The sequence below is a fragment of the Sebastes umbrosus genome, chromosome 6, assembly GCF_015220745.1.
Source record: "Sebastes umbrosus isolate fSebUmb1 chromosome 6, fSebUmb1.pri, whole genome shotgun sequence".
Classification (NCBI taxonomy): domain Eukaryota; kingdom Metazoa; phylum Chordata; class Actinopteri; order Perciformes; family Sebastidae; genus Sebastes; species Sebastes umbrosus.
In genome coordinates this window covers 13,264,304-13,286,656 of record NC_051274.1, presented here as the reverse complement: position 1 = coordinate 13,286,656, position 22,353 = coordinate 13,264,304, and the positions used below count along the sequence as shown (strand labels likewise).

The 22,353-nt window shown below is 39.8% G+C and overlaps 1 protein-coding gene across 17 annotated transcripts in view; it reads right to left on the bottom strand.

Annotated features, from left to right (window-relative positions):
* LOC119489550 (rap1 GTPase-activating protein 1-like) overlaps positions 1-22,353 on the bottom strand; it is a 62,581-nt gene that overhangs the window by 17,421 nt on the left and 22,807 nt on the right. For 8 of the 17 annotated variants that reach the window (XM_037772139.1, XM_037772121.1, XM_037772125.1 and 5 more), the window contains 5 exons: positions 11,989-12,082; positions 3,402-3,437; positions 2,272-2,319; positions 1,791-1,829; positions 1,492-1,683 (listed from right to left, as the gene is read on the bottom strand). In XM_037772139.1, coding sequence (XP_037628067.1) covers positions 1,492-1,683; positions 1,791-1,829; positions 2,272-2,319; positions 3,402-3,437; positions 11,989-12,082 — 409 coding nt within the window. Of the gene's footprint in view, positions 1-1,491; positions 1,684-1,790; positions 1,830-2,271; positions 2,320-3,401; positions 3,438-5,354; positions 5,618-6,156; positions 6,382-11,988; positions 12,083-16,086; positions 16,446-22,353 lie in introns of those variants that run through there. The other 9 variants (XM_037772122.1, XM_037772124.1, XM_037772131.1 and 6 more) reach the window with 8 other exon arrangements.

Genomic DNA, 22,353 nt, shown 5'->3' with positions numbered 1-22,353 from the left:
AAGCCTCATGCATCTTCATTAGCAACAGTGTACGAGGTGCCAAACAGTGAGGCTGGTCGCTGTTAGTGGTTTATTCTACTGGGATACGCTCATTGCTTATTCATTTCATTACTATAATGAGCCAGAAGTGAAATTGATTGTGAAATATTGTATGAGAGTAATGAGGAGGAAGGAAGCTGTTACAGTATAATGAATATGGCTTCAGTAATATCACTTTGAAAGAACACACCTTTTAAACACGCGTAGAACTGACTTCACTGCTAAACAAACGTGACTGTTTGATGTTTCCTGTCATTATATTTAATTGCATGATAGCGAACATTGGAATTGAACATTGGAAAAACTATGAACTCATCTGAAAAATCAAATTAAAAGGTGGGACAAGATGAAGATTAGATCGCCTCTTGTTTTGGATGTAGAATTTGTATTACCAACAGAAATTAAGTTTAACAAAGAATGATTTATATTGACATAAATTATGTTTAATATTTTTTTTACATATAATTTGTATTTCTGCATTGAAACTTATGAATGAATGGGTTCAGAAATCATGCCCATGCCCATGCATCTGGAAACTGGAAAGAAATAATAGGGAAAATTCAATCCATGGAGGAAACTACACTTAAGTTAAGAGGGAATTTACGACTACATGAAAGAAGGACTGTCAGTGTTGCAGACTTGGCGACTTTCTCTCTACATTTAGCAACTTTTTAAATACTTTTTAATACTCTAGCTAGTTTCTTAAGATTACCAACCCTGGCTTTAATGTTGTTCTCTATTCTTTTTATATTTTGGCTACGTTCCAAATCGCTTACTTTTTCTTTCTACTTATACTGAAGCTGCCCTTACAAAGCACGTACTGTTGCAGGCAGTATGCATACAATTGGGACATGCTACTTCATAATAAAATTGCACCTTGAACTTTTTCCCTCTTTCTCATATATCCACTGTGCAGAGGATTGTGGGTCAGAATAGCCAGAACAGCATGCTGGCTTGCATACTGCAAAATATGACCAGATGTAGTAGGACATCCTGGTATTTTTTGACATACTACATTTGACATACTATGTATTGGGACATACTAGTTTGGGTTAGTATGTGTATTGGAACGCACAGTAAATGTCCTGCCTGAGTTGTCTATTCTTTGTTTTCGTCTTAAAGGTGCAGAGTGTAGGATCTGGCGGCATCTGGCGGTGAGGTTGCAGATTGCAACCAACTGGTGCAGGAGAACTACAGTGGCCAACGCGAAAATGTGAAAATCCAAATGGCCTATTTTCAGATGATTATACACTAAAGAAAGCATACTTATTAATATTAATCCGACAGATCCCCCTAAATGTTACACACTGTTCCTTTTGTGTTTTCATAAAAGGTCGTCTTTGAGCTTGCTTCAATTGTAACAAATATTGTTCTTTCAGTCTATTGTTTGCTTTTTCAAGATGACAATAAAAAAGAAAAAATATTTAAAAAGTGATGTGTGTTGTGGCTAACCTTGCCCAGGAAGTGTTTGCGGAAGAGTATAGCCGTTGGGTTACATTCCAGCTTGGTGCGGGTGTTCGGAGACAGAGGCTGCGGCGGTTCTGTTTCCGCCGCATCACTCATCTCATGGTTCATCCCTTCAATCCAAAAACCCCCGAACTGTGGCAGGAGGATGAGAGGAAATGGACTTTTTCTGCCCAACACCTGTCCCAAAAAAAATGCAAAATAACAAGGGTTGAGAGATGGCGTAAATGTGGAAGTCATTTCAGGACACGAATGAAAAGTGTTACTGCAGTACATCATCATCCTACCTCATGGACACTTGGGTATGGAATGTAGTCCTCCTCTGTCTGAAAAAAGTAGGAAAAAAAGCTTTGTTTTCTCATCAAAGAATAAAAATAACCACGCTGTCCAACTCTATAATCCCAAAGGACACTGATTCAGAGAAATTGCATAACTGTTATGCAATGAAAATCAGTTTGTCAACAACATAGGAATCAATGCATTGCTTGATCAAAGTATTAAAAATTTAAAAAATACCGCATTACATTATTGTCTGTTAAACTCTTTTCACCATTTCTGACTGCAAGAGCATCAGAGGATACATGCTCCTGAATCCCAACTAACTCTATTGGTATAAAAATGATGGCAAGGCTTGAGAGCATTATGAATAATACTGCGTGCTGAAGTAATCAGCATGTCTGGCAGAGCAAGATATGGCGAAGGAGCCGTCGTGAGACAATGACAGCGGCATGTGAATAACAGCGTGTCTCTACACACGGAGAGTCGTACCTTGAGAGGGGGAGGAAAAGTGCATCGCTGCTCATCCATCCTGTTGCCCTACAAGAGGAGAGGGTGAGATAAGAGAGAGAATAAGGGTCACGCTCAGTCATCAACAAGGCGACTGCAAATACAAATATCTAAAATTCAAACACTTGTCGTTGATTAGACATACAAAACAATTTACATAATAATCATGTCCTAAAAGACCACAACAAAACAAACCTGATTACATAATGACAGTTTTCCCAAGAGATGCATATGCAGCAGGCAACCAAGCAAAGTCAGTGAGGGACGGATTAAAAGATAGAGACAGAGATACATTACGTACAGCGAGAGAAAGACAATTAAAGGATGCTAAAGAGCCAGCATTTGGGAGTGACTGAAACGTCTGTTAGCACACAGAGGAAGTGCGGTAATAAGACCCCATGGATTAAAAAAAGATGCCGAGCTAAGTGACAACTCCTACACTGGACCTGAGGTGTGTGAAAGAGAGGAACAACGCAGAGAAAGAGATGCAGCGATACTAAATCAGGTCTAGGCGTCACGTAAGACGATACATCACATCGATATATTGTCTGACTGTGGAAAAGACACAGTCCTGCATCACACTCCCTGCTGCAGAGGAACATTTATTTTTTTAAATATCCAGTAATGCTAACAGATGCAGCCAGATGTGGCCACTGAAAGCTTTTATGACTGTAATTAACTTTTGAAAACAATAACCAATATGTGCTCCATCACTGATGCACACACATGCACAAAACCAGTATGAGTTTTGATACGCTCTATCATACTGTAACTCCTGTTTCGCGTGGGATCGCGTGATTAAAATAAACATCCTTTCAGAGCCGTCAGAAACCAGGAGACAGTCTTTGAGGTGAGATAATAAGCTTATACAGCGCTGTCAGCCAGTGTTACAACCAGAATGTTAACAAGCTGAAAAACACATATAATTCTCTGAGGCCACCAGACTCAATATCCTTCTCATGTACAGAGTGTACACATGTATGGTAGCTCGAGAAGGAGAGGGTCAAAGTAGTACTGCAGAGTTAGGAAGAGACACACTCTCAGACTGGTTAGTTGCTTGGTGAGTACACAGCTTATAGAGACAAAACGGGAAGATCGACTCGTCATCTTACCTGCATCTTTTCAATCATTTCAAATAAATCTGGGGTCTAGAGAGAGGAGAGTGAGATGACATGTTTTGAGTTCATTTTGTTGGGTATATTCACAGCAGTGAATATGATTGTTAGAGTTCAACCCTGTTTAGCACTTGTTATGTGTTATTGTTTGGGGTCCCACAGACTCCACTGCTGTGTAAATAATGATAATTGCAAAAGTATGTTTATCTTTTCCTCTGACCAAATTAAAACTTAATATGTAAACTAGGGCTGGCAAAGTTAACGCGATAATAACACATATAACACATATAACACATTAACGCAACTTGTGATTTTTAGGTTGTAGCGGGCTGAGTTTTAAAGCTAGAGTGAAGACACGAAAAGGAGGCTAAATAACGCTTCAAACTTACGCCAAATTTTTGGTGAGGAAACTGGCATGGCCATTTTCAAAGGGGTCCCTTGACCTCTGACCTCAAGATATGTGAATGAAAATGGGTTCTATGGGTACCCACGAGTCTCCCCTTTACAGAGATGCCCACTTTATGATAATCACATTCAGTTTGGGGCAAGTCATTGTCAAGTCAGCACACTGACACACTGACAGCTGTCGTTGCTTGTTGGGCTTGAGTTTGCCATGTTATGATTTGAGCTTATTTTTTATGCTAAATGAGTACCTGTGAGGGTTTCTGGACAATATTTGTCATTGTTTTGTGTAGTTAATTGATTTCCAATAATAAATATATACATACATTTGCATAAAAAGCATAGATAAATAAAGCATATGTGTACACTCCAATGTTGATAAGAGTATTAAATACTTGACAAATCTCCCTTTAAGGTACATTTGGAACAGATAAAAAATGTGCCATTAATTTGCGATGAATCGCGATTAATTATGGACAATCATACGATTAATCACGATTACATATTTGAATCGATTGACAGCCCTAATATAAAAAAGTATTGAAATGGTAACCCCTTCCTTTGCCACAAACTGGGCTTGGACATTTCATGGAGATGACATGAAGTGACCATAAAGCATTGTTATTACACCAAATAAGGATACATTTCATGGATTATTCATAGGTTATGCATGAACAAAATGTAATATCCCTTGTGATTACACACAAGGAAATGTGCTGTATATCATTCTACATCACAGTGTTGTAGTCAAGACCACCTAAACCAAGACCGAGTCATTATGACTAAGACCAGCGTGTATGGACACAATTACAAGACCAAGACTTTGAGGGGTTGAGACCAAAACAAGACAATAAAATGTACGATAAAGTGTGGAACATGCAAACCACTCCTCAAATTGATCTGAAATATCCACATTCCCATAAAAACACCCACGGAAAACAAATGAAGATTCCTCTTCATTCACCTCTTTCATTGCCATATATACAGTATATGTGTGTATTTATAAATGTACCATGAGAAATGTCTTGATAAAATAATCAAAAGACATTGCAGAGGTGAATTTTATGTGTGGGAATTTTCCTTTCTTTTCTATGACCAATCATAGTAATGATGTTAACAAATAAATCAGACAATGCACAGGCAGTTAAGTGAGATCACCGCAGTTGTGGTCTTGAAATAAAATCTAGAGTCCTCTTTGTCTGAGACCGAAACAAGTCCCAGTTAAAATACAGTCGATTCCGAAGAGACCAAGACCTTCAAAAAGTTTTGAGACTGGTCTCGGGACTAATACCGATCTTGACTACAACACTGCTACGTAGTGACATGACTTGCTTGGGGTCAATTTGACCCCAGAGAGGTGTAACTCCCTGTTAGACTTCATGAACAAGTTATAAAACTCCAAAGACACAAATCCAAATAGACTTATTTGGGAGTTTGGAAGGATAGTGACGCATTAAAAAGTACTGTCAACACTAATCACAGATATATATATATATATACACAGTTCACTCTTATATTTACTTATAATTATTTTAATCATCATTTTACCTGACTGCAGCATGTGATCTCCTGCCTCTCCCTTGTGGTTTGTCACACTATTACACAGCCATGTGTGTATGTGACAGACTGGCTTCTCCACGTTAAATACCTGCTTAATTCTTTAGATCCCAAACACAGCTGTTGGGGTATTGTCCTTTAAATTTTCAAAACTTACACGCATCAGTGGAGCATGACGACTCTGACTACAGTGAATTACAACAGTCCGTGGAAACGTCGGCCCGGAGTACTCAAGTGAAGCCTGAAAGGTTCAGCCAGTAAAGCCTGACAGAGTCAAACAGTTTGTGTACAGAGCAATCTCGCCTTAGCTTTCCGTGTGAGTATGAGTAAAGTCCTCCACCATGTGCAAACAATAGTCTGCCACGAAGCCTGAAAGCAAATAACTCCAGCTTCCAACAACATTAACTAGCGATTAGAGCAAGAGGAGCTGAGCTGCATATTGTATTTGGACTTAAACAACAACTGCATTAATCATGAAACCGTAAGTCATGATACACAGAACCAAAAAGCATGGGTGTGTCTGACCAAATCCTGTAATGTTATCTGTTTGTTTACACCAAAAGAAACACCTAGAATAGAACTAGAAATGTTCCCCTAGAAACATACATCTTTCTTCAGCTCAGCACTTCAATAAACAAGCAACATGAACTGTCAGCTTTGCATTTGCAACTTTAATCTCAATTTGGCGAGCCAGTTGTCCAAGCCTCTGCTGAAAATGCTGACAAATTCCCTCCAAACTTTGCCATCTAGTGATGTTTACCATCCAGCATGTTTCTAAAGTAAAGCTACTTACATAGCTGGGTTTGTTCCAGCGCGTCTTTGTCACCATTGGAGCATTGAAGTGATTTTTAGCCATTTTTGACTTCCCTCAAACCGGCGTCCTGCAGCAGCTTCAAAAGATGTTTCTCGACCGACTTCAACAGGTTGAGATTAAACTGTTGTGCCTTTGTCAAATTGTAGACAGTTGACTGTGTCCCACTGTGCCACCCGAGGTTCAGCTGCATCCCCGCTGACTGCCACTATGACTGACAAAGACTCAGATCAGACAAAGTTAAAGACAAGATCCTGGGCCTCTCCCAGTATGTGCTCTGAACATACAACATTATCAGCAAATGCATGTCTCAGGTTGCATGCAAAGGCTGCTGCTTGAAGTTTAGAGCAGTAATCCTCTGACTGTCTTGTCCTCTGCTGATCCCTCTTTGGAAGAAATCCAAACCACATATCATCCAACTCTGTCTTTATCACCTTATCTTGACTGAGGCTGACAGGTGGCCACTGGTGGAGTCCAACTCTAAACACTCTCATAGACAATCTCCTGTTCACAGGGGAGCTATATGGGCCATCCCACCAACAAATATAGAATGGGTGCAAATGTTAAGAAATGAGAAGATCATCAGCTGTGAACAAAATGATGTGTAAAATAAGGAGGTGGGTAGAGTAAAAAAGCAACAGAAGGCTTAAAAAGCATCTAGATAAACACACAAACTGCAGTGGAACCAAAGTGGAGACAAACAGCCAGTGGTGGAACAAGTATTCAGATCCTTTACTTAAGGAAAAGTACTAATACCACACTGTGAAATCGCTCCACTACAAGTAAAAGTCCTGCATTCAAAACCTTACTTAAGTAAAAGTATGTACTGTAGGTATAATCAGCAAAATGTACTTAAAGGCAGGGTCAGTGAGATTGAGAAATGAGCAAGTGTACACTAGATTTTTAAAAATGATCCAAACAAAAAACCCAGCCCAGTGTTGTCAACTCTTTTCCGATGAAAGTAGCAGCAGCAGCAGCTCCAAAGGCTGTTAAATGTAGTGAAAAAGTCGCCAAGTCGGCAACACTGACAGTACGTCCCTTCAGGCCAAAAATTATCATTATGAACACAACGAACATGGCTATTGTTAGTACTCACAGCTGTCAAGCTAGCAGCTTTCGGAAGACTCTGGTGATGCACAATGAGTGCACGGGCAGAGTGAATGCAGACAGGCAGGCAGGTAGTCAATCATTACATTCAGGTCGAATGAAATGAATGGACGGGTTTATTACAGTCCTGCGATTGTCACAGATAACAGAATGTTTTTCTTTTTTTTTTGTCAGAGCATTTGATTTATTGATTGCTGTTGGGATGTAAAGAGAAAAAATTCTAAAATCTTTACCAACCTTACCTTTAAAGTACTTAAAGTACATGAAATGTTCCCTGTCAGTGTTTTACTATAATAGATGACGTTTCTGGATTAACATAACTGCTGCATTAATGGGTATGTTGCATTTTACTTTGTATTATGCTAATGTAACTTCTTTATAGACTGTTGGGTAGTTTAATCTACAGCAATGCATCAAATTCTATAAGATCATCTCATGTTTGTAGCGTCGTTGTCCTGAGAGAACCACGTATCTCTAAAAAGTCAGCTTTTCATGGTGTCAGAAAAACAGCCCTGTTTTCAGCTTTGTGATGATGCATTTTCTAGCTGATCCAAGAGGTTTTTCAAATAGCTTAATTAGAACAATTCATCCTTCAGTTTGTCAGAAACATTTAACATCAACACATCTGGAGATGAGTGATGATGAGTACAACATTTACCTAGTAGTGGAGTAGAAGTAGAAAGGCAGAAAATGGAAATACTGAAGTAAAGTGCAAGTACCTCAAATTTGTGCTTAAGGACAGTATTTGAGCAAAATGCACTTAGTTACTTTTCACCACAGCAACCAAACATCTCATTTTAGAAGAAACTAGAATTATCACCTCATGATTGTATGCAATCGCCAGCCAGTCAAGTTGCAGTTTACATCCATGTCTGTCCAAAATGTCATCACTTCATCATTTTATCCTGTTAGACATTGTATGAAATTGTCACAATAGCATATGAATTCTTGAGTTATGGCCAAAAACGTGTTTTGTGAGGTAAAAGTGATCTTTAAACTTTGACGACCAAATTCTAATCAGAATCAAAGTGGACGTTTGTGCCAAATTTGAAGAAAGTCCCTCAAGGCGTTTCAGAAATATCGCGTTCACAAGAATGGTACGGACGTACGATGGATGGACGGACAACCTAAATATACAATGCCTCCAGCTATGGCTGTTGCCGAGTGGAGGAGGTGTGGGGCTCCACAGGGAGCCTGGCTAACAGTGTATGTGTTAATGCTCAGACCTTTAATTATGAGAGCAATTAGGCTCTTCATTATGACAAGAGGCAAATTAAATGCACAAGACCTTCTCTCTCCTTCAGACTTCTGAGCGTCCTGACAGAGCTCATTATAACGTTGACCAGCTCCAAAAAACTGAAGAATATCAGAAGGATATAGTAGCTTATATATGTTTGTCTTTTTCTTTGATGATCAGTATGTCTGGTTCTTAGTTCTGCTTTTGGTTTCCAGCTAATTTGCGGTTGTTTATAGGATCTCACTGTCATCACAAGTTTATGGAGCGTGTAGGACTTCTGAGAAAAACAGGTTGTATGGTAACACTAAAATATACATTGTGAGGCAGCACTGGACAGTGTGTGTGTGTACGTGTACTTGGTGTGTATGCTGAAGCTGTTGTTTTAAGTGAGTTATTTTAAGCACAGGGTTACTATCATCTCAGGATTGTCTCGTCTTGTCTTGAGATATATTCATTGTTTATTTTTATTAGCTTGTGATCAGGAACTGTGAAGCAAACTCTGAAAATGATGACTATTTTGAGTGTGTGTTTGTGTAATATCTCTCAGAAATATGCAACATTATTAATATGACAGTATAGCCAGTGATGGAAGAACTCAGATCTTTTACGGAATTAAAAGTATCAATACCTAAATGTAAAAATACTCAAGTAGTCCTGCATTCACAAGCTTACTTAAGTAAAAGTACAAAGGTGTGAGTATTAAAATATGATTAAAGTACCAAAAGTAAAAGTATTCATTATGCAGAATGGCCCATTTCAGAATAATATATATTATATCACTGGATTGTAATTAGTGATGCATTAATGTGGAAGCATCTGAATCTGCAGCTAATAAATCTAGTGGAGTAAAAACTAGCATAAAATGGAAATACTCAAGTAAAGTTCAAGTTAAGGGTGTCGCTATATGCCGGATGACCAGTATTGACGATAACGTGATATTTAAAAAATTAAATATTGATATAATATCCATAATAAATATATAATAATATCTTGTAATAATTTACGAAAAAAGACAAAACACACAGTAAACAAAGTTAAAGGTTAATATGATTGATAACATTATTTTTTTGTTAAAATTTTCTATAGATATCGCGATAATATTGTTATTGTGAATTATTTTGGCCACGACAATCCTGTAGAGAAGATCCGATATTGTGACAAGTGCAAGTACATCAAAATTGAACCAAAGTACAGAACTTGAGTAAATATACTTAGTTACATTCCACTACTAAGTACAGCAGTGTTGTTAGAATTAGGCAGTGACCATAAGACCTGGTGGGGTTAATTGCAGATTGACCTGGTTTTCACAGGGCTCTGATTAAAGTGATACACTCCTCTCAGTCTTGCCCACTAAGCCCTTATTATTATACTACACACATTAGTACATCACATTACCATGCTGTCCCTCAATACGCTCATCAAATATGCTCCTTCATGATTTCCAAATCAAAAAGGGTTGAATAAAATGGGGTTACAGAGATCAAATATTAAATATTACTGCAGTTTAACTGCTGCTGAGTGAAACCCTTTAGAGTGTAAGTGTTTTCTTCTGTCCAATTAGGAACCAATTCTGCTGTTTCTCCTCTATGATGTGACGACAAGTGGAGGAAATACTGCAATACCTTCCTCTGTGCTTTTAGTGGATGTATTTGGCTCCCATGTCACGCAGACGCACAGAAGTTCCCAAAATCCTCTCCTCATGTCTGACTAATCGTAACCAGTGAGTCTGCGGCACCTACAGATGGTGCGTGCGCTGCAGGGATCAGGAGTGACTATTTAACAACCCAACCTCCAAATTCTCCTTTAATCCCTTTCTCTCCCCGCTCCCGCTGCTCTACTCAGATCAAGTCAGATTGCGAGGAGCGTATAAGCTCCATCCAAAGTGTGAGAGACCTTATGAAAGCAATCTGATGTGAGTGAGATTGTATCCATTTTTAATCGCCACCCAGCTCAGCTTTGTTCAGTTTCGAAGTTCCCAAAATATCCCTGGCACGTTTTTCACGTCAGTCAGTCGCTTGTTATAGCGATAAGACGTGCCAGAAGGTTGGCATGAAGATTCTGACAGCAGGATGGATATGATGGGTACTGTGACGATCTAAATGGATTTATTGAAATCATTTCCTCACGTTCTGCTCTTTTTAAATCAAAGAAACGTAGTCTCTCCTCACATGGTTTCCTCTGAAATGAAGCACGATAGATAAAGCTAAGCTGATTTATAAATGCTAAAAAATCCTTTTCAAACGAGAACAAGACTCTCTTGCAGTAAAAGTATATGGCAGAAAATGTATTGCAGGCTAAAAAACACACTTTGGAAGAGCAGAAATCTGCACATTTTGGATTATCCGTATAAAAAGCCCACAAAAATTGATGATTATTTTTAATTGACGCTCAAGTAAAAATCGCTTATTGCTTAGGATGGCATAAAAATAACTAATAGAATACTTCAGAAATTACATATTTTTAGGCCAACCAGGAAGTTAGCATCGCCCTGGGTTCCCTCGACAAAAAGCCAATGGGATTAAACCATTAGGTTTTGGATTATTGCAGAAAATAAGCTCTGTGACAAACAAACGTTTATGATACTTACACGTTTTGTTCAGCAAGATAATCTCCACAATTGAACACCACTTTTATGATTTTTGAAGTGTGAATCCAATCACCAGAAGTAAAAAGCTAACGCCACAGTCGCATAAACGAGTATACACAACGAGGCTGTAACGGCAGACGAGTCGGCGTGATGACGTTTTGTAGACTCATTTAGCCACTTGTTGGCAACAGCCTTTTTAAAGACACATGAAGGCTTCAAAATTCACAAGTGGGATATTTATTGACATTTTATATCGTAGAATAAAACATTAAAATCTCTTCAGCTTGTGTGAACCACAGACCTTTTTCAAAAAGACCATTGACTTCCATACGAGGGAACCGGAAGAGCTAAAATGCTAACTCATTTCTGGGTTTTAGGACTCATTCCTGTAGCACTCTATTGAACTCCACACAAAGACTGATTAAACATTACTCACTTTCCAATTCAGTGACATCCTACATGATGGTGGGGGAGAAGAAGTTCGTCTTTTGATTTTAAAAATGAAAATTGCTCAGACAGGCCATACTTTGTTTGCTTTGACGGCATGAAACTTATTAGGCTTTGGATTGAGAAACTGTCGTCATCAAGCTGACAATTTCCTGCTTAAAATAGATTTATATTAATTGAATGAGGCGAACATAATCATGCCAGACACGCAGCTCCCTTCTCCATAATTACATAAGTTAAACAAAAGAAGACAAGAATAAAAATCAAAGTAACAATGCAAAAGAAAGTCTCATGACAGATCTAATACAGACAGAGCACCGAGAAAGTGTATCCAGACAGAAGCAGGTGTGGAGACGAGATGAGCAGAGACGCCTAACAAAGTTCACACAGAGGACCATCTGATAAGGTCAGGGGTCAAAGTGCAAACTCCTCCTACCTTGTGGATTGGCGAGGTGGTGTATGGGACTGTGGGCTGGAACAGCTGGGGCTCTAGTGTTGCAGAGATTCGAGGGTCACTCCCATCTTGTTTCCTACAATCAGACAGATGCAGGAGAACACTCGGTCAGAAAAGGTCACTCAGTTTGAGATCAAGCAGGAGGACAACAAAAGGCAACGCCTCGGGGAAATGTTGCTGGTCTCGTTTAGCAGCAGAGTGCATGTGTATGGACTGGTGGTCTGAGGCACTGCAATGACCTTCAGCCCACAGGGGTTCTTGTTATTGAAAATAGGATTTTTATATTAACCCATTTGTGCCCACAACTGATTTTTTTATTTCCTTTGATGAAAGTGTTCTCTGGGTTTGCCTATGTGAAGAAATTCTCAAAATCGGTCAAGCTCTTTGGCTGAAAAGTGAGTTTCTCTTATCATACTATATCTAGTCTTTGGGCACATGGAACAACTGTTTTTTCAATAGACTCCATTATATTTTAGAATAAAACAGTATAATCCCATGTGCCCAAAGACTAGATATAGTATGATAAGAAAATAGATGTATCTCAGAAACTACAAGGAGCACAATCAAGTATTTGGTATCTATGAATTCATAACAGGTTGAATATTAAACCTGCAGTAAGCAGAATATTTTTGGCATCACTGGGCAAAAATTCCATGATAACCTTTCAGCATATTGTAATTCAAGTGTTCTGAGAGAAAACTAAACGTCTGCACCTCCTCATGGCTCTGTTTTCAGACAGTAAAACATCTAGCCCATGATGGGAGACTTTGACCATTTACAGGTCATTTCAGAGAGAGAGCGTTTCTATTGGCTGTTCCTTCAACAGAGGGCAGCTGTCAATCACTTGCGAACTCCGATCAAACGGTATAATGAATCAAATATAAATCAACATTCTGTTACTGTAATGCCTATCTTTCACCTCAAATGTTTTCAGAAACATCTTGTAGTGTACTGTTTAGCTGTAAAATGAGAAAGTTTGCTCCGGCTGATGGGCGGTGCTTGGAATTTGGTATTGATCAGCACTGCCTAGCTTGACCATTGATCGAAGTTCGCGAGTGATTGACAGCTGCTCAGAGACGGCAAGGCTCCAGCTCGGCTCTGATTGGTTGTTTTCTTGCATCTTGCAGGTGCCATTAGGAGCACCGGCTGGACACAGACACACATGATTTTTTTCAGATTACCTGTCTCATGCACTTCTGTCAAGATATAGTGCCTTTTTATAAAAAATATATATTTTTTAATCATATTTGCAGTGTCATATATACAGTGTAAAAAAATATTTCATATGGAAAACATTTAATAAACACAATGTTATCGTTTTTCCTCATTTTTCAAAATCCTGACTTTGACTATCAATAAAGGTGTGATTTTTCATGTGATCTAAAAATGTAAAAGTTGTACTGTTAGAAATTGCCCAAGACTTTTGACTAATCAGAACAAATGTAGTGGCATTTTTCCTTCATCATACTAGTCTTTGGACATAAATGGGTTAAATAATCTGAATTATCTTCTGTGTTACTGATCCCTTCTTTTTTATTTATTTTCTAGAAAGTGAAGCCCATAAATGAGTCAAATCTGCCCTGGTTGCATTTTAAGACACAAATTAAGACCTCTAATTTATAGCACAAAAAAATAAAATAAAGAATAGCTGCAATTCAAGTTAAGACCTCTATGAATCAATTCAAGAACTGTAGCTATCCTTTATTTTCTCACATTCTCAACAGAATCATCTGTTTTGTCTAATATGCATAGATATATATGTTTTAGAGGGTTAAACCTGGTGCCCAGATGCATTCCTCACCCTTGAATACATTAATTTTTAGTCTAAAATGTCTAAGAAATAGCTCTCATAAGTTATGTCCGACACACAAAAGGTCAATATATGATTTCTTCGCTGTGTATAAAAAAAGAAAACGTCATTCCCAAAAGATATCTATCCCTCTGCGTAGACGCTTCATCTCTTTTAGTGCATAAGCTGCTATTCACAAACACTTTAGGGATCTGGGGACACAATGCCCACATTTATTCAAACAGAGCAATCTCTCTTCTCGAACCCAGGAGAGAAGCACACTACTAATGCAAAACCCAGCAATACTACTGTTACGCATCCTTTGCTCTAAACTCAATATCTCTACCAGCTAGGGCGACTTTATCCCCACAGGACCACTGATCAATACCCCCGCTGGATACGGTGCCCTATTGACACTGACAGCAGTTGGCACCGCAGGCTTTCAATTTGTTTGATTAATTCAATCTATTTGAAAACGCACAACGTGATCGATCGGCATGAAAGTGGATCTGAAATGCTCATGAAAGCAGGGATAATGCAAAGTGAAAAATGTATATTGATGTCTGTGATGATCAAAGGAGGCTTACAGCAGCCACAATAAAAATATGCACCATATTTCTGTATCTACAAAAGTGATCTCCGCCAAGCAAAAGGCACCAAGCTGAGAAATATCATTCAATAACTCAATGAGCTGGAAAAACGAATCATTTTTCAAGTAGATAGTGTTGCTGACACAGTAATTGGTTATGTGGGTGAATGTATGGAGCTGTGTTGATTTCTGTTGCTGCTGAGGATGTAGATAAGACAAACAGCTGCTCAAGAGGGACAGTGACCGAGATGGAAATCCGTTCACACTTTCACAGAATCAGAATCGAAAGAAAAAGAGAGTGTGAATCATTAACACACAGCAGCGCTGCCTGCCTGCTATATTACACAACCAGTGAATCTTGAAGCAAAAGCAAAAATCCTGCAAATGAAATGGGAACAATTACGAAAGTGAACCTTTTCTCAGCAGGCTCAATAAACATGAAGGAGGAGAGGAGCCCCAGCAGCGGCTATCCCCCTGGGAGAACAGGATACGACGGGGCATCAGCTGCCCTCGACTCTTAATTAGACCTGATGCACAATAGATGAATGCAGGACACACACACACACACACACACACACACACATACATATGGATGTGAAAGAAAATGGTTTCATTTCTAGCAGCTGTTTTAAAAATAGATATTTTATTATTAGGGCTGTCAAAGTTAACGCAATAACGCGTTAACGTTTTAACGCCACTAATTTCTTTAACGCATTAAGGCAACCAATATTTTTTAAAGCTAGAGTGAAGATACTTGTATCATCTGAAACTAGTTAACCTCAGGAATCCAACCAATGTTATACTAGTTTGTCACAAAGGAAGTTAAATGACGATTCAAATTTTCACTAAATCCTGGCGAGGAAAAACTGTCATGGCCATTTTCAAAGGGGCCCTTTATCTCTGACCTCTGAAATGGGTTCTATGGGTACCTCCGAGTCTCCCCTTTATAGACATGCCCACTTTATGATAATCACATGCAGTTTGGGGCAAGTCATAGTCAAGTCAGCACACTGACACACTGACAGCTGTTGTTGCCTGTTGGGCTGCAGTTTGCCATGTTATGATTTGAGCATGTTTTTTATGCTAAATGCATTACCTGTGAGGGTTTCTGGACAATATTTGTCATTGTTTTGTGTTGTTGATTGATTTCCATTAATAAATATATACATATATCTGCATAAAGTAAGCATATTTATCCACTCCCATGTTGATAAGAGTATTAAATACTTGACAAATCTCCCTTCAAGGTACATTTTGAACAGATAAAAAATGTGCAATTAATCATGATTAATTATGGACAATCATGCGATTAATCACGATTAAATATTTTAATCGACTGACAGCCCTATTTTCATATTTTAAAAAAATAGAGGTAATACTTTGTATGCATCTGTCTGTCTAAAACACACAGTACATAATAACTATATAGCCTCACATACACTGACATACATCTATATTCCACTCTGGCAGCATCAAAACACACATCAGAGTAAAAGAAATGTCCATCACAAACTCATCCCTTCATCACAAGCATGTTGTGCCTGCACACATGACATGCTGCTGTTCACACACACCTGCCTGTTCTGCAGCGTGGCATTACCACGTAAGCCCTCCTGCGGATCAGTTTGCATCACTAAGCCACGGCTTCATCCCAACACCACAACAAATTACATAACACACCCCAGCTGGTTTAGCAACGCACCGCAGAAATCAGCTGTGTGAAGAAGTCACAGCGTGTCATCCGAGGGGGGAACCTGATGTCCTGTCGTGGAGCGGAGCAGCAAACTTATACTCACACAGTGGCAGCTGGGCGCTTCTCCCTGGGAAGTCCGGACACTAGTGACCAGCAGCACTCTGGCAGATGACTCACTGTCTACGCTTTCTCTTCTAGTTAAGCTCCCTCCCTCTCTGTCACAGTTATCTGCTGTCTCCCTCTCTCTCTCTCTTTCTGCATTTACTCTTCTCTCTCTCCAGCTTCACTTGCTGCTCTCCATCAGTCGTTTACCTGCTGGCCTCACTCTCACACACTCCCAGTGAGCATCCTCTCCTGACTCTCCTCCCTCTCCCTCTCTCTCCTCCCACACTGTCTCTCACACACACATATGCGCCTTCCACTTGTCACTTCCTCTCATCTCCCCACCCTCTTTGTCTGCTCTCAAAGCTCACACACAAGCATGACATGGTGCTTGTCCGGAATCCCGTACTCTAAACACCCACCCCCAATCAGCACACTTCAAAGCGGGGAGACCCTCCTCCCCCAACAATCCATTTAGGGGACAACTGAAGTGTGCCGCTCAAAGAGAAAGGAAAGCTTAGGGTAACGGGGGTTGCCTTCAATCCCCACACTGCCTCTCGAGCCAGCTAGGGCTGTTGCTGTGGCAACCACATCAGCCACACGTGAAAAAAAAAACACAACACCCACATTCAAATTCATGTTCATTATGATACGACTCGAACAAGGCGATTATGTCCAACATTAAGCTCCCCAAAGGTGAGCAGACGTTGCAGCCTCGCATAATGCTCAGGATGAGAAAGTGTGTGTGGAAATGTTTTTAATTACTGTAATGAGTCTCGTTCAATCCCCAGTGAACATGTGCGTTTCCTCCACTAAGCTGAAAGCCACAGCTCCCAGCAGACCTGTGACTAATGTCACCAATACCGCCTTCTCCTGCTAAACCCCTGCTAGACAATATTCTATGCAGCAACAGTGTCGACTCATCTGTCCAGCTTCTCAATGCACAAGTATGGACCTTTAACTAAAGTGTGTGTGTGTCTGTGTGCGTGTATTGTTCACATTGTGGAGACATAAACCTGTTCACACAGTCACATTGTGGGGACTCGCCTTCCAAATGGGGACAAAATGCACGTCCTCATAACGTAAATCATTATATATTAGGGTGAGGACTTGGTTTAGGGTTAGAGTAAGGTTAGGGTTAGGGTTAGGATTAGGCAAGTAGCAGTTATAGGGTAAATCTTCAGGAAATGAATGTAAGTCAATGTCCTCAAAAGTCATGAAAACATGACTGCGTGTGTGTGTGTCTCTGTGTGTGTCTGCGTGTGTGTGTCTGTGTGTGTGTGTGTTGTACGTGTCGGACATGAAGAGATAACAAGGGATTACAGCACAGTCCTCATACTGTGCTCCATTAAGAATTGTGTATTGTAACAAACAAAACAAATAATCCTCTCACTGTCCAAAGCTTACTGGTAAAAAGAGAAAAGCTGTATTATATCACTGGACAAAACTTTAATATTGTCCAGATTAGAGGCGTCCTGCTGTGTAGTACAGTAATCTCTCTCTATCTCTCTTTTAAATCCTCGAGCAAAGACTGCAGATATTATGTGTATATACAGACGTAGGCAAAATTGTTGGTACTCTTCCGTTAAAGAAAGAAAACCCCACAATGGTCACTGAAATAACTTGAAACTGACAAAAGTAATAATAAATAAAAATTTACTGAAAATTAACTAATGAAAATCAGCTGTTGCTTTTGAATTGTGGTTCAACAGAATCATTTTAAAAAACAAACTGATGAAACTGGCCTGGACAAAAATGATGGTAGCCCTAGAAAAGATGTAAAATAATGTGACCATAGGGACATATTAAACTAAGGTGTGTCCTGTAATTAGCATCACAGGTGTCTTCAAACTTGTAATCAGTCAGTCTGCCTATTTAAAGGGTGAAAAGTAGTCACTGTGCTGTTTGGTATCATGGTGTGTACCACACTGAACATGGACCACAGAAAGCTAAGGAGAGAGTTGTCTCAGGAGATCAGAAAGAAAATTATTGACAAGCATGTTAAAGGTAAAGGCTATAAGACCATCTCCAAGCAGCTTGACGTTCCTGTGACTACAGCTGCACATATTATTCAGAAGTTTAAGGTCCATGGGACTGTAGCCAACCTCCCTGGACGTGGCCGCAAGAGGAAAATTGATGACATATTGAAGAGACGGATAATACGAATGGTAACCAAAGAGCCCAGAACAACTTCCAAAGAGATTAGAGGTGAACTCCAAGGTCAAGGTACATCAGTGTCAGATCGCACCATCCGTCACTGTTTGAGCCAAAGTGGACTTAATGGAAGACAACCGAGGAGGACACCAAATCATAAAAAAGCGAGACTGGAATATGCCAAAATGCATATTGACAAGCCACAAAGCTTCTGGGAGAATGTCCTTTGTACAGATGAGACAAAACTGGAGCTTTTTGGCAAGTCACATCAGCTCTATGTTTACAGACGCAAAAATGAAGCATCCAAAGAAAAGAACACTGTACCTAATGTGAAACATGGAGGAGGCTCGGTTATGTTATGGGCCCGGATCTAAATCCTATTGAACATCTGTGGAAGGAGCTGAAACATGCAGTCTGGAGAAGGCACCCTTCAAACCTGAGACAGCTGGAGCAGTTTGCTCATGAGGAGTGGGCCAACATACCTGTCGACAGGTGCAGAAGTCTCATTGAGAGTTACAGAAATCACTTGATTGAAGTGATTGCCTCAAAAGGTTGTGCAACTAAATATTAAGTTAAGAGTACCATCATTTTTGTCTAGGCCAGTTTCATTAGTTTGTTTTTTAAAATGATTCTGTTGAACCAAAATTCAAAAGCAATGTCTCATTTTCATTAGTTAATTTTCAATACATTTTTATTTATTATTACTTTTCTCAGTTTCAAGTTATTTCAGTGACCTTTGTGGGTTTTTCTTTCTTTAACGGAAGAGTACCAACAATTTTGCCTACGTCTGTATATATTTTTGGGGGGGAAGAGATCAGGACCAGGGGGTGTGGCATTTAAAAAATGAAATTGTTGTCTGTGAGGGCTTTTGTCAATAGTGTAGATAAAAACACATTATCGGATAAGAGCGGGCACTGTGATGTTTTAACGGGGATCATTGTAGCTGGTTCCTATCAAATCAAAACCATATGCAATTGGCGATCTGGGACCTCGCTGTGGACACCCATGTATGCTGACGAAATAATAAATAATGGAAGAAGAAGAAAATCCTAAACCACGTGGAGCTTTATTTTTATCTCCTGTGAAGAAAGATAGTTGGTTTTAAATTGAGAGTATCCCTCCCTTGCTCCAATATCCCTTGCAGAAGCCCACAGTAAAGCCCTCCCAACCGGCCCCCGCCACCACCGCTGCCGCCAGGGATTCCCATCCCATTAGGCTGGTGAAATGGCCTGTGGTCACTCCCCCCCCCCCCCCCCCTCCCCCTCCCCCCCACACCACCCCTTATCCTCTTGAGAATTGCTGCTCTCCTGAAATGTCCCCATCTCCCAGTCCACCCTCACTCACCGCCTCTCTTACTTTCAGCTCTTTAGCAGGTATTCCTCAACCACGACGAGTTAGATAACAATACAAGACACAAGCTGAAATAATGGCTAGAGTAGCTGGATCCTATAATTCCCAACGGATTAGAGCCAAATCAAGAGTCAGCAACTGTGTGTTCATTAATATATTCAAATTAAGACCAATTAAAATGAAAGTTCCTTCTGATTTGAAGTCATGTTGTTATGCTGAACCAAATAAATGTAATCTGTGTGTGGGAGGGTGTGTGTGACCAGCCAGCGACCCCGAAGGGCACTTAAAGGTTTAGGACTCCAATCACCCACACATTATATAAATTATACCAGCAACATGTCAGAGGTCTACAGCAGGCAAGATGGCTGCTGTTCTGAAATATGAATGAATGGTTATTTATGCATAACCATCGAGTGTCTCCCACAGGTGGAGATTTAATTAGCGGTGGTCGACCTCAGGGGGACAAGGGGACAGGGACGGGGGGCGAATTGGGGGGGGGGATTGCAAACAGCACTGAGCCGCAAGAGTCAGCTGAAAAATAGCACTGACTGCACATGAATGCATCATTCCAGCTGAGTTCACTGCCCCTCGCTTTCAACTTAATTTCTGCATAGAAATAATAAATATAATAAATATAAGAATACAAAAGAATAGTATTTTAGTGCCAGTTTAGGGTTAAATATATACATATTTTGAGTCACTGTTACAGTCTGTGAATGGAGACTGAAGTCAATCAAAGATTCTCATTGTTAGTGCAGCAACATGTTGGATGTAGGAGGACTGAGGGTTCTCCTGCTGTTTCTAGATTTGTTAAAACCCGCCTCCAGTCGCTCTTAAACAAATCCGCTGTGTTAATCAAGCCCACAGTCTGTTTGCAAGGCAAAGTAGGAGTGCCAACTGCTTCCTAACTTCTGAAGAAACTTTACATCCCCACCATGACTTCTCTGCAGTACGCCTGAGCCCCACTGTGACTGTGATTGTGACTTGTTTGATAATCATGCAGCATTTCTTGTTTTGAACTGGGTAATTGGCCTACAACATTAGGGTGGCAGATATGGAAGCATGATCCCGATGATGTTAACTATGACCTCTTTTCCTCACAGTAGATTCTCTCCTGTTTAAATGGCCCAGTTGGGTCAGGTAGTGACTGACAACAGAGGCACAAAGTAAACCGTAAATACAGTAAATAATGTTCATGATAGTTGTACCAGCCCCAAGTCTTTAATATTTTTTATTTATTTTTTACTGTATTTATTGTCTTCCTCTACACACATGTACTGTACATATATGTAAAGACAAGGTATAATAACAAAAATAATTAAAAAAATAGCATACTTTAAAAAAATAAAAATAAAAAAGGCCATAGCATGTTTATATATGATATAAACTGGTCCAAAAGAAAACGTGAAAAAATGATCAAGTTTAATCTTGTTTTTCTTAAAGGTGCTCTATATGATATCCAGAGCATTAATATAGCATCAAACATCTATTTGCTGTGTAAAGATATAGTGGAGTAATGTCTACCTGAGCAGAGAATGAAGTCATTTTCCCTCTGTGTGTGTTGTAAACTGAGCTTCTCCTTGCTTTGTTGACATAGTCGGGCGCGTGCTTTCAGTGCTTTCTGGCGCCGTTGCTGAAGCGTATAGCTCCCGCTCTCCGGTTCCTCCCAGGTTAACACTCTTAGATCTGTCAGCAGTGCTTTCACTGTTAGCGCTGTTAGCATTGTTAGCTATGAAACCGCCTGCTGAGCTGTCGCCATGTTGAGAGCTGTACGGAGGCAATAGAAATGCTCCCAATCTGGGATTTAGCACCTTTAACATAGTGGAACCACTGCAGTTTAAATTATTCCATAAATACACTGAGCATTGTGTGTTTACGAAGTCTACAGCCATGCTAGCAGCTCTGTGAGGCTGTGCTACAACGCTATTATGCTGATGTTTAGCAGGTCTAATGTTTACCACGTTCCCCATCTTAGTTTTGCTCGTCAGCATGCTAACCTTTTTGTTATTGGCACTAAACATAAAGTAAAGCTTGGGCTGTTGGGGCTGTCATTCGTTTTGCAAGAATTTGGTCATAAATCAAAGTATTGATTAAATTACATTTTGACCTGATGGTGGTGCAAGAGTAAAAGTCAAGGGATCACCAAAGTCAGTAGGATTCATCCTTTGTCTGAACACATTTTCATGATAATCGATCCAGTAAGATCTTTCAGTCTGGAAGAAAGTGGTGAACAACATTGCCATCCCTACAGCCCCGCTGGCTTAATATGGGTTCAATTCTGTATTTGAATAAACTTAAAATTGATATTTCTCATGGTCTCTGAGTAATGTGACTCTAATATCACGCCTCCTCGTCAGCATCTACCTACTGAACCAGAGGCTTGACCTCAATTAATTTATAAGCACTGTCGACAATCCCCAAACACAAATCATTTAACAGGCGAGCTGTTTATTATAATGTGTGTGAAAGTGTACTTCAGAGGTCAGACATCAACACGTTCAGCTGTGCTGCTCAGTGATCCTGTTTCCCCTGTGTCATCATATATTACGGTGATGAAACTGAAGAGCTCAGATATTAGGAGCCGACCTCCCTGTTCGATTCTTTTTCAAATTCGCCATGAAGTAACACCTGCTGCCTCGCCTACCATCAGTCCTCCAACAGCCAGAGACA